The sequence below is a fragment of the Protopterus annectens genome, chromosome 4.part0 (assembly GCF_019279795.1).
Source record: "Protopterus annectens isolate FY-2018-M chromosome 4.part0, PAN1.0, whole genome shotgun sequence".
Classification (NCBI taxonomy): Eukaryota; Metazoa; Chordata; order Ceratodontiformes; family Protopteridae; genus Protopterus; species Protopterus annectens.
In genome coordinates this window covers 188,583,808-188,601,226 of record NC_056733.1, presented here as the reverse complement: position 1 = coordinate 188,601,226, position 17,419 = coordinate 188,583,808, and the positions used below count along the sequence as shown (strand labels likewise).

At 38.0% G+C, this 17,419-nt stretch overlaps 1 protein-coding gene across 2 annotated transcripts in view; it reads left to right on the top strand.

Annotated features, from left to right (window-relative positions):
* Positions 1–17,419, top strand: part of TMC8 (transmembrane channel like 8) — an 829,418-nt gene that overhangs the window by 633,571 nt on the left and 178,428 nt on the right. For both annotated transcript variants that reach the window (XM_044068180.1, XM_044068179.1), the window contains one exon: positions 6,876–7,059. In XM_044068180.1, the coding sequence (XP_043924115.1) occupies positions 6,876–7,059 (184 nt within the window). The remainder of the gene's footprint in view (positions 1–6,875; positions 7,060–17,419) is intronic.

Below are 17,419 nucleotides of genomic sequence, written 5' to 3'. Positions count from 1 at the left end.
AGTGAAAGGAATTACTTAAATTGGGAGGGGAGACTTGGTAGAAATTATATTTAATATGTATACAGCAGATGGACCAAACAGCTAAGTTGGAAGCAACCTCTCCTTTGTCTTAACAAGCAAATAAGGTCACTGGTGAAATCCTCTAAGGCCAACTTTGAGTCCAAATTGGCCACAGGCCTTCTTCACATACATCCACAGTTTCAAAGGTAACACCCAAATCTGCTCTGAACTGTTGGTCAATAACACCACATACACAAATGCCATAGATATAGCCAACCTGCTGGCAGACAGGTTCAGTGAAAACTTCACCCACCTGTCCCCCATCAGTAAACCAGGACATCCTCAGCACCTGCCCCCCTCCCATCATCACCAGGGAGCAGGTCTTCAATGCCCTCTCAAAGGCAAAAAATACAGTCTCCACGGGACATGATAACATCCCTGGCTGTATCCTACATGAGCTCAGGCATGAGCTCTCAGCTCCATTAGGTACCCTATTCAATCAAAGCCTAAGTACTGGCTTCTGCCCAGCCGAATGGAGGACAGCCACTATCATCCCTCTACACAAAGGTGGATGTCCACTGACCCAGGCAATTATAGGCCCATCAACCTAACTAGCCTGATCTGCAAGGCCATGGAACGCATTATCATGGACCCTATAAACAAGGACATTGGCAACCTCCAAATGCTTGACCCCATACAGTTTGGTTTTGTCAAAGGGAGTTCATGCCTGTTAAACTTGGTTGACTTCTTCAAAACAGTCACCAAAGCCATGGACGAGGGGAAGGCAGTGCACACCCCCTACCTTGACCTAGCCAAAGGCTTTGACACTATTCCTCATTTGGGCATAATAGATAAACTCTCACAGCTAGGCATCAACCCATATGTTACCAGATGTGTAGCTAGCTGGCTCTCTGATAGAACCCATTCAGTCAAAATAGGGGAAGCCACCTCTAGTAACGAGCAGTGTACCCCAAGGATTGATTGGTCTTGGGGCCTTTACTGTTTGGGATATACTTTTCTGAGGTGCAAGCCAAAACCAGTGGTCTGTGGCTGACCAAGTTTGCAGATGACTGCAAGCTGGGCACTGTCTTAAATTTCCCTAGAGATGTGAACATCCTCCAAGAGGGCCTTACTCAAACTAATGACTGGTGCCAGAAGCATGGCCTCAAACTGAATGTCAAGAAATGCATCATTATCCCCTTTGGGAAAATGGCATCCTCACTAATTATCACATTAATAACAATGTACTAACAATGTACTAAGAATGAAATCAATCATGAGGGACTTGGGCACCCAGGTTGATAGCAACCTGACATTTGACCACCACATTGCCTTTCTACATGGCTCACCTCATAAATAAGGGTATTTCATCCAGGAACAAGGAGGTTATAACATCCCTGGAATCCTCCCTTTTCAGACCCATTATCGAGTAGAATGCCCCCTTCAGCATGTACTTTGCCAAGCGCATGTAGCAGCCGGAGAGACCACAGAGGTTCTTGACCATGAAAATCCTGGGTCTCAAACACCTATCCTATACTGGTGGGCTAAAAGCCTTGTCCCTCTACTCAGTCTCATACAGACTGCTCAGAGGTGACCTGTGTCTGGCATACAAGGCCATCTCAGGCCCAGCCTTGATGGAGTTGCTGCATATCCGTAAGTCAAACTCGACTCACGCAACCCACACGCAAGTACTCAACCAGGTCTGTGACATTAATAGAATTTGTTGGTGAGACTGATTTGTGTCCCCAAAACTCCTCCATCTGTGGAATAGACTCCCTCTCCATGTCAAGCAGAGTACCTCTCTAGCCCTCTTTAAGAGGAACCTGGACAACTAGATGGGAAAAATACACCCCTGGGATCCCACCTGTGTCCTTGCTGGGCAGGGGAAACAGGCGCTGACTTTGTGGAGACATGGGAGAAATTCTTGGTTAGGCTTATAAGGGCCACCGGGCCAATAGCCTAGTACCATCCTATGAACGGAACTAGATTCCCTGCTGCTGACTTAGGCATAGACTCTAGAAGTGGAACTTACAGAAAATGAGCTTTTCATTAAAGTTTCAGTAGATAGAATAAGGCATACACTCTAGCTGACATGGGATGTTCATGCACACTTATATTCCCAGCTTACTTTATTCAGTAATGGACACAGTTAGTTTATGACGGTACTAGATGCAGTTTTTTGTAGAGTCAGGGCAGATAATGCAGTCTGAAATCTTAGGGAGAAGGAGTACTACACACTGGGAGACCAGTCAGCAATGGAAGTCCTTTTTATTCTATCTGGTTGAAAGTGTTTTAACTTCACCTCTCTGGTGTTTATTTCAATAAACTATTTAACTTATCTTGGACTATACTTCTTGGATTCCACATGGAAGTTTTCCATTCTGCAGTTGTTTGGGGTTACTTCTTATTGGTTCTGCACATTTGCTGCCTTTGTTGTTTTGATAAATAGTTGTTGTGGAGGATTTGCCAGTTAGGAGGAAGCATCTTTAGTTTTTGTTTTGTACTGAAAACCAATAATTTATTATTTTACTTTTTATTATATTTTATATTTTAGTTTTATTTTGTTAAGGTTAAGAAGGAGGTGAAACCAGTCAGAGAGAAAAGTGACACCCTTTTCTATTTCTAATTTGATAGTGGAAGCAATGAACTAGATGTTACCAATTTTCATATTATCAATGTACAGTATGATGTAGACATGGGGAAAGTTAGGGTGAAGCATTATTATGAGGAAAGAGAAGAGAAAAAAAAAAGGGGGGGGGGGTAGAACAGAGCCCTGGATACTATTTTAGATTAGCTGGCAATAGTGGAAATTGATGTGCCTGTTTAATTTGAATAATTTGGAGATGATGACACAAGATTCATATATTAATGCCTTCTACATTTATCTGTCTTCCTGTAAATGTATACCACACTTCTCTTAACGTCTGCTGCTTTGTGTGCTTTGGACTGTGTGCTTTCTTTTCTTTCTATGTCAATGTTTGCATCACAGTGTTTGTTGTACTATATAAATGATATGTCCTCTAATGTAAAACTGCTTTGCAATGTAAAGTGGCAGTCTTGTTATGACAAATTATTCCTTAATTGCTTATACCTTAGGATTTCTCTATGGCTTAAATTATTCACCTTTTAACCTAGCTACTTAATCAGTTAATAATGAAATAACTTATAAATACTAACAAGATGTGTTTGCAAGCTGGTTTTATTTGTTTGTAGCTTTCAGGGGAGAAGAATTACAGATTCAGTGAAGAATGTACATCAAGTCTTTGCTTCAGCTCATTATGAGCTGTCACAAGTGCTTTATAGTGTCTTGAATGTGTGACAAAAATGTGGTCACTAAGTGGCACTGTACACTGTCTAAGAAGTCACCTTAAAATTATTTATATTGGCATTTCTTCAAGTTTGATAGACTATTTATTTTTATTATTTTATTTATTACATTGGTTTATATTCATAGAGAAGAGAGTGGGAGCACCACTCTCCCTACACCAACGTGCTGAATTGCACTGTTGTGCCATTAAGGGATCCATACTCATGCATTTTCCCAAAAGGGCAACATCTCATCACCATGGAATTTGCATGACTGTGAATCACTCCAGCTGTACACTGGAGCACACTACCTACTAAGAAGACCACACACAGGTAGTGACTTACTCCCTGGAGACACACACATGTTCACACATGCATGCGCACACAGTCACTCGTGTACACACACAGACACATGCACACACACACACACACACACACACACACACACACACACACACACACACACACACACACACACAGACACATACACACACACACACACACACACACACACACACACACACACACACACACACACACACACACACACACACACACACACACACACACACACACACACACACACACACACACACACACACACACACACACACACAATCACCTATGCACATACTCACAATAGGCATTCACACACTGACACCCACTGAACACTCACACATTGTTGCAGTACTCACACATGCAGTCACACAGTGACATACAGATATACCCCCACATACACTCCTATTCGTTCACACCACAACTTACTTATATTGGTACTACACTTACCAACATTGGTAGTATACTTACCTATATTGGAACTACACTAATCTATGTTGGTACTACACTTACTTTTGTTGGTACTACACTTACCTACATTGGTACCATACTGTAGTTCTAACCTGGATGGGCAATCTGCAGGGATAAACTACTTTATTTAATCTCTGCAGCTTTTCCCATAGGAAAGTATAGGTGTAGCACAACTAATTGCTTAGTACACTTATGTATTTTGTATACAGCATTGCACAGAACTTAGTACGGATGGCTATACAAAACTCTTTGCACAGCAGTGCACTGGAATGTAAAAGGGCCTAATTAGAATAGGCCGCACCCACAAACTACCTCATTTATATGCAGCTATGGAAACCCTTGTTGCTCTGTCGAATAATGTTACACTATCGAGCATGGGAAGATTTTGAATTGCCATTCCATTACCTAATATGAATAGCGATTTCCACAGCTTTGCATCGTGCATAAGCTGTCTATTAATTTTACCCTAGGTAAAAACATAAAAAAAATTAATTGGGTATAAAAAGTTAAATGCATTGCTTTGAGTAGGAGTGTTTATGAAATTACTATACATATAAAATACCAAACATGTCCTGCTCTGCCGCTGAATGTAAGATTATAAAGCAGACCATTATGTTACTTAGATACCTCTGCTCAGTTGATATACAGGTAAATTAAGAAAAGGTGATCTGCACATTAAAGCAGGTTTCTTCCCTGCTGACATCAAGACTGCACAACATAGATTTTTTTAACAGCATAAGTACACAATGTTTAAGTATACAAAAACAGTAACGTTTAAATATAACATTACTAACAGAACAGCTCTAAAGAATTTATAACATTTATAGAAGTTACGTTCATTTGTCTGACAGACAGAGGATAGGGTTTAAGTAAGTGGTAATGCATGTACAACTTGTAAGTAAAGATGTTGTATACACTCAGTATTGTAATTATGAGGATTTTGCTTACTGTTTACTAAACTGATGTATGTAGCATGAATTGTTAGTGTAAGGTACCAAACTTTCAAGTATTTTCTGTTAGTTGTCTGGCTTGTGCCAAGACCAAGGTTTGAAAGGGTCCTTAGACCAGCTCACTTATGTTTACCAACATAATTAATAAATAATCATTAAACAGAATAAGATCAGAAAAGGTATATGAAGGTTGATAGGAACTAGGGCAGTAAAATGTAATCTGTGACAACTAGGAAAACATGTCTATATTTTGTGAATGGTATGAAATATGACAATGTGTCAAGTAAATGGCTAAATGCAATCTATTCCAACAAATGTGGAGTAGCACACACAGAATGCAGTGATCATGTTTGTAAGTGTAAAGTAGTACACACGAAATGCATTGATCACAAGTGCAAGTGTAGAGTAGTACACACAGAATGCAGTGATCACTTGTGTAAGTGTAAAGTAGTACACATGAAGTGCATTGATCACTAGTGCAAGTGAAGAGTAGTACACACAGAATGCAATAATCACTGGTAGAATGATCACTAGTGCTAGTGTAGAGTAGTACATACAGAATGCAGTGATCACTTGTGTAAGTGTAAAGTAGTACACATGAAGTGCATTGATCACTAGTGCAAGTGAAGAGTAGTACACACAGAATGCAATAATCACTGGTAGAATGATCACTAGTGCTAGTGTAGAGTAGTACACACAGAATGCAGTGATCACTTGTGTAAGTGTAAAGTAGTACACATGAAGTGCATTGATCACTAGTGCAAGTGTAGAGTAGTACACACAGAATGCAGTGATCACTTGTGTAAGTGTAAAGTAGTGCACATGAAGTGCATTGATCACTAGTGCAAGTGAAGAGTAGTACACACAGAATGCAGTGATCATGTTTGTAAGTTTAAAGTAGTACACATAAAATGCATTGATCACAAGTGCAAGTGTAGAGTAGTACACACAGAATGCAGTGATCACTTGTGTAAGTGTAAAGTAGTACACATGAAGTGCATTGATCACTAGTGCAAGTGAAGAGTAGTACACACAGAATGCAATAATCACTGGTAGAATGATCACTAGTGCTAGTGTAGAGTAGTACACACAGAATGCAGTGATCACTTGTGTAAGTGTAAAATAGTACACATGAAGTGCATTGATCACTAGTGCAAGTGAAGAGTAGTACACACAGAATGCAATAATCACTGGTACAGTGAACACTAGTCGAAGTGTAGAGTAGTATGCAAAGTATGCAATAATCATTACTGCAAGTGTTACTGAGTGTGCAATTGTACATTTCTTAGGCTGCTAAAAGGGGAATTCTCATTTTCCCTGAGATGCAGTTACCTCAGAGGTAATTATGTTAAACAAGAGGATGCAGGCCACAAGGGAAAGGCATTTACCTGAACCTGTCATGATTCGGGTTAATCTAGTTGCCCAGATGTTGGGAACAGCTAGAGAGGGGGAGAATTGATAAGATAAAGCCTGCTTATATGTCCCTGGGAAGGTAAGAAAGTGTGTGTCTCATCATTTTGCATCTCCCACCAATGTATCTTCAGTGGAGACTGGAGTTCTAGCAGGAGGTATTCACTAGCAGGAAGACACAGCTGACAGGAGTGCAGCATCTCTTAGAAGATTGACTGTATCTACCCATTCCACCCATTCCTGTATGATTATTGATTTCTTGTATAGAATCTATACTCTACAGACTGTGATGGTTCCTTTGTAAAAGTCTCAATATTTGTACATCAATATATATTGATTTTTTATAATCTAATTTATATATATTTCTTTTTCTCTATATATCTCTCTTGGTTCTATATGAAGACGACTTTTTGATCTCAACAAAGGAAAGGTAATGCAGATCATTGGAAAACCAGTGTTTCTAATCCCAGAAAATGTTCTTGATATTGTCTATGGACAAACAATAATGTGGAGCGGAATGTTCTACTGTCCTCTCTTCCCATTTATCAACTGTATCAAGTTCTTCCTCATTTTCTACATTAACAAGGTAAGGAAGAATAATGTGATAATCAAAATCAACCTTCTTTGGTTGTTATGCATAAGATATGCATCATAAATACACAGGCTTCTCACACACACACACACACACACACACACACACACACACACACACACACACACACACACACACACACACACGCTTGTGCTGTGCTGTCTCTGTTTGTGAACCTTAATTGGTAACATTTCAAACTGCTACAGTACTAACAAGTGAAATATGATTATGTGTATCTAATAAATTATAAATATTAGATCTAAGTTAATAATGTACTTCCTGAGATCATGTCAGATGGAGTGTAATGTTATCTCTTCAGCTTGTTTTTATATATTAGATAGTTGATTTATATTTTATTTTGGTTGTGAGCTAGTAGTACTGACAGTCACAGATGCTTTGCAGGAATGACTGTGCTGTATCAGGTTGCCATGGAATTTTTTTCAGACACATAGAGCACACATATAGGGAAGATAAGATTCTGACTTGTACGCAACTGTACAGCTCAGTGTCTTTAATGAAAATGTTATTCTCCTTTTTTGACAGTAGTTTAAGAAGTAAAGACACCAGTATCACGCTGAGAGCCGCTCATAGTATATGGCATTACATGTGATGAAAATACTTTGTTCTGGTTATGGAATAAATGATGGGGAGCTTAAGCAGCAAGGTCTGTACTCATGCATTAAAAGAAGTATACAGTTAGTATGTATATGTCTGCTTCTCAGGGATTCTTTTCTGTTTTATTTTATTGCAAATAATTATGTGGTTTTTATGTGAATAACATCCCCTGAGTTGGGAGTTTATGATGGCACCAAGCTTACAGCCACCTGTAAACTTTGTCAGTAATAAATCGATAATGGTAGCTTTGACCCCGCAAAGTAAATGCCAAAGAGGAGTGTCCTAAGGACTGAACCCTGGGGTACACTGCAATTAACAGGTTCTAATCTTTGGCTTTTTAGCTAAACAGATTGCTTCTGGATTGGAAAGGTGTCCTACAAGTCTATGGTAGAGTTGGGACTCCCTACATGACTTTAGGTTTCTATGCCTCCCCTGTGCCACATGTAGCACTGATCCTGCTTAGGCAATATTTTCAAAACAGAATCCTTGGTACAGGATGCTGTGGTTGGCCATCCTGCCTTGAATTGCACTAATGATACCAAACATGTAAATAATTAAATTAGGATGAAATTCCTAGTAGAAAAAAGTTTTTTATTTTCAAGGTTTTTGATGTAAGAAATGCTTGCAAGGATGTGCTTGGTGATTCAGAATCACTGTATCCATGACTGTGACCAAGGCAACACCATGCATGCACCATGAACCCTGAAGTTCATTATGAATGCATGCAGCCAGGCTGGTTTCCATGCTGGTTTCCACGATGAGCAACTCCTCATTGCAGCCTCAGTGTGGGAAGGTTGTGTTCGACAAACCTGTAGCAAGCATAAAGTATAGGCAGCTGTTGTAATCACTAACTGCGCATGAGCATCTAGTAAAATCAGTTCACAACTGTGCACTCACATGAATAGTAATGTGTTTCATTTTACAACCATGCACTCACATGAATAGTAATGTGTTTCATTGCACAAATGTGCACTCACATGAGTAGTAATGTGTTTCATTGAACAAATGTACACTCACATGAGTAGTAATGTGTTTCATTGCACAACCGTGCACTCACATGAATAGTGATTTGTTGAGTTTTTAAGGGTCATACACTGAGTTCACAACCCTTACAACCATCTGATGTACGGAAAGATAGACTCAATCGATTTAATCAATTTTTAACCTTTGATTTTGAAGTAGATAATGTGAATGACATGGATAAAGTGGTACATACACAAGAGGACAGTAAAAAAGAGACTGGTAGTTTAAAGTCTATGATTTTTTTGATGGGTAAAAAATTAAAGACCATCAATGGTCTTAAAGTAGATAATATGTATTTACAAAAATGTTTGGATTTTAATATTGTTCCAAAAGGATTAAGATTTTTTAAACTACCTATGGGTATTGATTTGACAGACACAGGTAAAAATGAATTCAACAGTTTATTTGATGAATGTGGTTTTAAATATATTAGATTATTAATGAAATTTTATGATGAAAGATTAAGTAAATTAATTCAAGAAGTTGATGATTTAAATACTACGATTGTGAATGATTTATTATTTAAGGATTGGGAGAAATTGTACAATAAACAATATACAGAAGCAGGTAAATGGGCTTCCACTCTCTGTAAACGTAAAAATGACAAAATGATGAGAGATAAAAACCAATATCAACAACAGTTGGCATATATTTGGCCTAAGAAACGGAATTTCCCTATGAGAGATCGATATAATAAGAGGACTTATATTAATCAAGATACTAATAATGTAGGGGGGGGAATACCAAGATTTTGAAGATTTTGGTGAATACAATAATACACAGGGTTTTCAAAAATACCCGAGAAACAAGAATCCACCATATCAAAAAACATATCAACAATCATATGTAAGGGGGAATGCATGGGAGAGGTAATCCCATTAGATGAAATAAAGGAATCTACTATCTTTGATGGAACTAATGTATTTGTACCTTCCGATACCTGTAATGGTAGTATTGATTATGGTTATGATTTAGGTAATAATGATATTTTAATCGAGGACAATATTTATACTTATCATAATTTTAAAATATTTAATTATTCAAGTTTGCACATTGATAAGGTACACTTTATGTTATTTGAGAGAGGTATGAAATATATCCCAAATCCGAGTTTCAATTTAACTGATGTTTTAATTGATTTTAAGAAATATATAAGGAAAATCAATTTAGAAGTTTTTTACAAGGACAAAATTATACACAAAGATAATGGAGGGGGTGATAAAATAAGTCAATCTCTTTTTATTAAGAGTAAATTCACACCACCTAATCACCCAACTATTGATATATTTGATAAAGTAGTGACCAGGGAAATTTATAATGAATATAATCAATTGAAAAACATGAAGGAATATCAAAACTTGACACAGGAAGAGATTACTTTATTATATGCTCTAAAGGAGGATAGTTCTATTAGAATTATGAAACCTGACAAAGGGGGTGGTATCGCCATATATGATAATATGAATTACATTCAGAAGATTTATAATATATTACATTCTACTGGCAATTATGAAACAGTTTCTAAGAATGAGCTATATATAGCTTATCAAAGAATAGATTCGTATATAGAAGAATATTTAGTGGAAGCCAGAATCACTGAAGTAATTTACAAGTTTATCAAAGTTATTAACCCAAAATTAGCTATTATGGTGGGTATACCCAAGACGCACAAAGATACCAAAGACCCCCCTTTGAGACCAATAGTTTCAGGAAGTTATTCTAAAACCTTCCAAATAGGGAAATTTATAGATGTGGTACTTAAAAATGTATACACATTTATACCTCACATGGTTAAGGACTCCTGGTGCTTTCTATCCCAGTACCCAGTGAACGACTTTGACAGCAGTAGCCCCTATTTTATTGTCACAATTGATGTGATCGATCTTTTTTCATGTATTCCCAAGGAAGAAGGTCTGCAAGCCTTCACGAATAGTTTGACTAGACACACTGATTTAGAATGGGATACTATTTGTTTGATTGCTGAACTGATGGCACTAGTATTAGATAACAATTTCATCTATTTTGAAGGTGAAGTCTTTAGACAGACTAAAGGTGTTGCCATGGGGGCAGCATGTGCCCCCATTTATGCCAATTTGGTTATGTTAAATTGGGAGGACAATGTGTTATTTAAATCTAAGTATTATCAATACGTCCGATATTATTCAAGATTTTTGGACGACATATATATTATTTGGCAAGGTGGTGAAGATTTATTACTTGAATTTATTGAATTTATCAATGACAGTAGTGACTTTTTGAAATTCACTTTTATGTATGACTCCAAAGGTTTGCCATATCTTGATACTTATATAGCACATGAAAAAGGGAAAGTATATTCTAAAATTCATAGGAAACCCACGTTTTCCAATAATTATCTGGATTATTCCAGTTGCCATCCTCCCAATGTTAAATATAATGTGTTTAAAGGCCAATGCATACGAGCAGCCAGAATGGTTTCAGAAGTGGAAGAATTACATAAGGAACTAACTCAAATTAAAGAATTTTTTAGACAAAGAGGTTACCCTCTCAATATGATGGAAGAAGTGGCATCATATGTAGTCGCTCACTGGGACATTAAATATAAACCGTTACTGGGATCTGGCAAAATTCAAAACAATCCCATCCTTAATGAACATGGTGTTAATCCAAGCTTTTCACGAGCTTGTATAATACCATATTGTATAGGTGCAGATAATATTAAGAAGATTATTTATAAGTTCTGGCACCTGATAAGTAATGAACAGGCTTTGGTAAATGTGTTAGGTATGAAACCCAAATTTGTTTATAGGATGGGATGTAATTTAAAAAAAATACTTGAACAACATAATAGGAACATAGGTGTATGTTTGAAAAGCACCAGGAAGACCATTAGTAGAAAGTGTGGATTTTGTAATTACTGTAAATATATGTCCAGTGAAGATAAGATATTTTTAAATAATGGACACAACAGTATTATAGCTTGTAAACCTGGTAATTGTAATACCAAACAGGTTATATACTTAGCTAAGTGTGATGCTTGTCCAGCGTTCTATGTAGGTAGAACTGAACGTTATTTGAAAAAATGTATTTATGATCATATGTATTGCATCAGGACCAAGGACACGACAAATGCTTTATACAGACACATAGAGGCATCGGGAGAACAACACACTTTTAAATTTGTTATTTTAGAGGTAATTTTAAATGATCCCGGGGGGGGGGGGTGACAGTAAAAGCCTCCTGGCATTTAAAGAAACATGGTGGCAATTATATCTTGATGCCACCAACTCACCTGGTCTAAATGAATGTATTTCAATTAAATCACTACTTTTTTAACTTTTTCTAGATTTTTTAGTGTATATTTTATATTTTATATATCATATATTATAACAATTATAATTTTTTATAATGTATATATACTTATATATTTATTTCAATTGCAAACATTGTTTATTATTGATAAAGTCATTATTTATTCATTCTCAGTTGTTCAAATAATAGATTAAATGTTTATATTTATATATATTTATTTATTTATATATATTTAACATATATTGATATATGGGAATAGTTGCCATATTCAGTTTATATTGTTATAGAATAACATTGTTACAATGAATTTTTTAGATTTTTTAGACAAACATTTATTATCTTCAGATAATATTTTGTATGTATTAGTATTATACTGTCTGTTTCAGTCATTTCACATTATCCATTTGTATAATCATATTTTAATCAATGTCAAGTTGTACATGAGTAGCTTACAATGTGAAGGAGAATATATTACAACAGGATTAGCGTGGATGCTTCAGTAAACACTTACACCTTAGTTTCTTATTATTTTGATAGTATTATGATTTACATTAAGCTTTACATTATGTTTTTTACATTTTTTATATTGTATTAATCATGTTGAAGTACAATTTTTATTTATACGGACTGTGCTACTAACATGTATTAGCAGTGTATCTTTAAATTTTAATCAAGTTTTTGGCGCCAAAGAACTTATTTAAAGAGTAAATGAATGATATTCATTAGTTCTGAGGAAGACCAGATACCTGGTTGAAAGCGCTAAACTTCGTGTATTATTTGGCATTTTTTACTTTGTGTACGTTAAATATATGTTGTCAGTAGGCTGATGTGTGGTTGTTACACATCGTATCACTACCTTTGTAGTCTCGTCCGTGTTTTTTATGTTTTGTTGGCGTTGTGTGGATCATTAAACTGTGAGAACAACTACTTCTTCTCATGGATTATTGGGACGATCAAACGCTCATTGGTGGAACCGAAGCTTTTTTTTGAGTTTTTAATGTGACTTAAGGCAAAAGATCTGCAGAAAAATATGATAGGGAAGGGTTGAGTGCAGAGGTGGTAGTAAGGCAACAAAAACAACAGAAACTGACAGAAGACTGCGAAGGAGCTGATGAGCATAAAAAGGGTGCAAAACACGATGGAGAAGGGGATATGACATACACAGATATCCACTGTAAATATCCAAACATAGACAAAATATGAAACTCAGACAGGATAGGGGGATACAGTAAAGCAACATAATTACCATCTTACACAACTCCTGATATCATCACAGTTTTATTTTATCAGTATGCCTGTACTATAAAGGCAAATGTAATGAAAAAAGCAACCTAGAGGAGATTATTCAGTGATATTTTTGCAAACTCAGCATTAAGGAAGTAAGCTACTGCAGGAGTTATACTGAAGTGATCAGGGAAATACATATCAGGGAAATATTACACAAGAACATGCTGGAAGCAGTAATAAAAAAACAGTCCTCAAGGGAATTGAGCCCGCAACTTATTCATTGATTTTCTCATAAACAAAGTATTAAGTAGGTGAACTACTGCAGGAGTCATACCAAAGGGCTCAGGGAATCACATATAAAGAGGATTTTACACATGGACAGAATGAAGGCAGAAAAGTAAAAGAAAGTATATAACCATGAGGATATTAGAACATCCCACTGTGCATTAACAATGTACAAAGCAAATCACTAACAAGCTGAGCTGTGTCAGCTGTTAGAATAAAGGCATAAGCTTTACTCCATTTTGTATTGGACAACTGCCGCACAATGGTACGCCGCTCATTTACATGACTGATTACAATATTCTTAGTACATGACAGAGACTGGACTTAATTTTTGCAATACAATTCCAGTTTTTATTGATTATTTATGGACATTAAGGCTGGTCTCCATAACCCCTCACACAACGTATGACCACAAAAAGATGATTGTTTTATAAGCCCTTTTTGGGCATGTGCCTGATGTGTTTATCTATTTTTTGACCAGATCAAAGGGTAGAAATGGGAGTATATGAAAGAGATGAAAAGTGTAAGCAAGCAGAGGGTAATATAGTAGCTAAGCAAATAAAGAGTGAGCAAGATGGAGGTGGGGTAGTAGGAATAATATTTCTTGTGGGACAGGAAATGTGGGGGAAGGAAGTATGGGAAGTAAGAGGAAGGGTAGATAGCAGGGAAAGACAGACAAGACTAACAGGGTATAGGGGTAACACAATTAAGTTGGGTGAGTACAATGTAGAAGAAGGCATTGGACAAACAGAGGGAAGACAGTGGTGAGGGAAGACTGCTAAACCCAAAGGAGTGGTCATGGACCCATAAGGGAGTGGAATACCTGGTTGGGGATTAGGACTGGGTATTTGCAGATGCGGTCTCTGCCTGCTGAGAAACGGTGCAAAATTACTCATCATCCTATGTACTGTCATCACCGGGTCCTGACTGAGAAGGTGGATGTGACTCGACATGTCCTTGGTGCATGGTTTTCCTGTTGCCGATGTGAGGATCCAACCTCAGGTTGAAGATGTCCCCCACAGTGTCTGCAAGCTGATGATGGGTAATAAAGCTGTCACCTCCAAATGCACTGCTACAGATGGGTACCATTGTACCAATCTACAATGCAGGGCTACCTGAGACAAGTGATGCAGGTACAGCAAAAGGTGTGGAGGCAACTGTGGCATGCTAGGACCCAGATATACTGGGTGCTCCAGCTGCTGCTAGTGGTGGTGGTATTGCTGCTGCTGGTGGTGGTGGTGGTGGTACTGCTGCTGCTGTGGCCACCTGTTGGGGCACAACAGGCCTTGCCTGTAGGCTGGTTGAGAGTTGCTGTACTGTTGCATATGACAAATAGAGAGAACCACAAAAATAAAACAAAAAGTGTATGTAAGAGAAAGGATAGTGAAAAACAAGGTAGGCGAATGAAATATAGGCCCAGTGAAAACTGTCTTTTATCTATTGTTGCTAATGATATAGTTAAATAGGATGCACTTTGCAAAGCATTAAATAATCATGGATGTCAGAAGCCTTTTTTTACAGATATATACATAGAAACACACACACATACATACATATATATATATATATATATATATATATATATATATATATATATATACACACACACACACACACACACACACACACATATATATATATATATATATATATATATATATATATATATATATATATATATATATATATGTAGATATAGATATATAGATATACACACACATGTAGATATATATATATAGGTTCATACTAGGCTATCTGCCCTAGGGCATTTATAAGCCAAGCCAGAGTGTGTTTGGCTTTCGCCACCCATTTTAAATTAATTTTGCTATGCTCTTTTTCGAGGTTAGTATACTGTGCCTCTGTCTAACAGTGACACAGAAGTGATACCCTGGGTAAACCTATGATCTCCCATCCACTCATCACGATTCCTCTTGAAGAGAGTTAATGAGGGACTCTGCCTAACCTGGACTGGGATTTTATTCCAGAATGAAGGGAGCCTCTTTGTTATGAATCTGTCCCTCCAGCATGTCCTGTTTATTTCACTTCTGAGGTTCAAGTCTCTCAAGCGCGTAGCTCGATGGGATTTGGATTTTCTGAGGTGCAGCATGTCTATTAATTCCGGATTGGACATGGCTTTATACGTCAGGCACAGATCGCCTCTGAGCAGGTGGTATGCCACTGAGTAGAGCTGGAGTTTCTTTAACCTGGCAGCATATGGCATCTGTTTGAGCCCTTTGATCCTCTTGGTGAGGTACTTTTGGGGTCTTTCCAGTTGCTGCAGGTATCTGGTAAGGTACATCCCAAAAAGGGCATTGTACTCAATTATGGGCCTGATGAGGGATGAGTAAAGAGGCACGATGACCTCCCCTGATCTAGATGTGAATCCCTTCATGATTAGGTGAGCTATATAAAATGTTTTTCTAACCACTTTGGCCACGTGGTTGTCAAATGAGAGATTGCTATCAACTTGGGTCTCCAGGTCCCTAATTACTTCTTCTTTACTTAATGGATTACCACCTATGTGGTAATTTGTGGGCACTTTGTTTTTGCCAAAGGGGATGACTATACACTTTTTGGCATTTAGCTTGAGGCCGTGGCTCTGGCACCAGTTGTCTGTTTCTATGAGGCCCTTTTGGAGGATGCTTGTGTCGGCTGGAGTGTTGATTATGGCGCCCAGTTTGAGGATGCTTATGTCAGCTAGAGTGTCGATTATGGCGCCCAGTTTGCAGTCATCTGCAAACTTAGTCAGCCACAGTCCTTCTGTGTTGGCCTGTACCTCCAAGAAATATATACCGAACAAGAGAGGTCCCAGGACTGAGCCTTGTGGGACGCCACTTGTAACTGGTTTGGAGTCTGACATGGCTCCAGCAATTCTAACCATGTGGGTTCTGTCCTTGAGCCAGTTTGCAACCCATCTAGTGACATAGGGGTTTATATTTAAGCTGGTGAGCTTATCTATAATGCCCGAGTGGGGTATTGTATCGAAGGCTTTTGCAAGGTCCAGGTAGGCTGTGTGGACCACCTTCCCCTCGTCAATGGCCTTAGTGACTGTTTCAAAGAAATCAACCAGGTTTAAGAGGCAGGATCTGCCCTTAACAAAGCCAAACTGGGTAGGATCCAGTGTCTGTAGGTCCCCAATATCTTTATTTATTAGGTCCATGATGATCCTTTCCATAGCTTTGCAGACCAAGCTAGTCAGGCTTATGGGGCGTTAGTTTCCAGGATCCATTATGAGTTCATGGTGGTGGTGCTGTGGTAGCATTGTCGCCTCACAGTAAGATGCTGTCCGGTTCGATTCTCAGCTAGAGCATCTTCTGTGTGGAGACATGCGTGAATGGGCATACCTTCGTTGAAGGTTGTGCATCAGGGCTGGCAACTCGGCACGTAAAAATCAACTGCCAATCATTAGCGGACCGGAGTTCCACTGTGGCGACCCCTAACCGGGGAAATGTGTGTGTGTGTGTGTGTGTGTGTGTGTGTGTATGTGTGTGAAGAGCGCACCCACTGGTGTAGCTGAAGAGATATGGATTCCTTCCTACCTGGCTGTGATGACACCCCTATTAGGCCCAACACACAAAGGTGGCAAGAGGGACAGATTTTATTCTAGGTGACACATCTAGTTTAAAAAGGCAGTAGCACAACCATAAACAAATTATTTCAACAGTGCACTAGTTAACAATAAGGCATGGTGAGAATATGCATACAATGAAAACATACATTCACCCTCTTCCCCAGAACTCAACAGAAAAAGGTCTTGATATTCAAACATGCACACAAAGGTGGCAAGAGGGACAGATTTTATTCTAGGTGACACATCTAGTTTAAAAAGACAGTAGCACAACCATAAACAAATTATTTCAACAGTGCACTAGTTAACAATAAGGCATGGTGAGAATATGCATACAATGAAAAC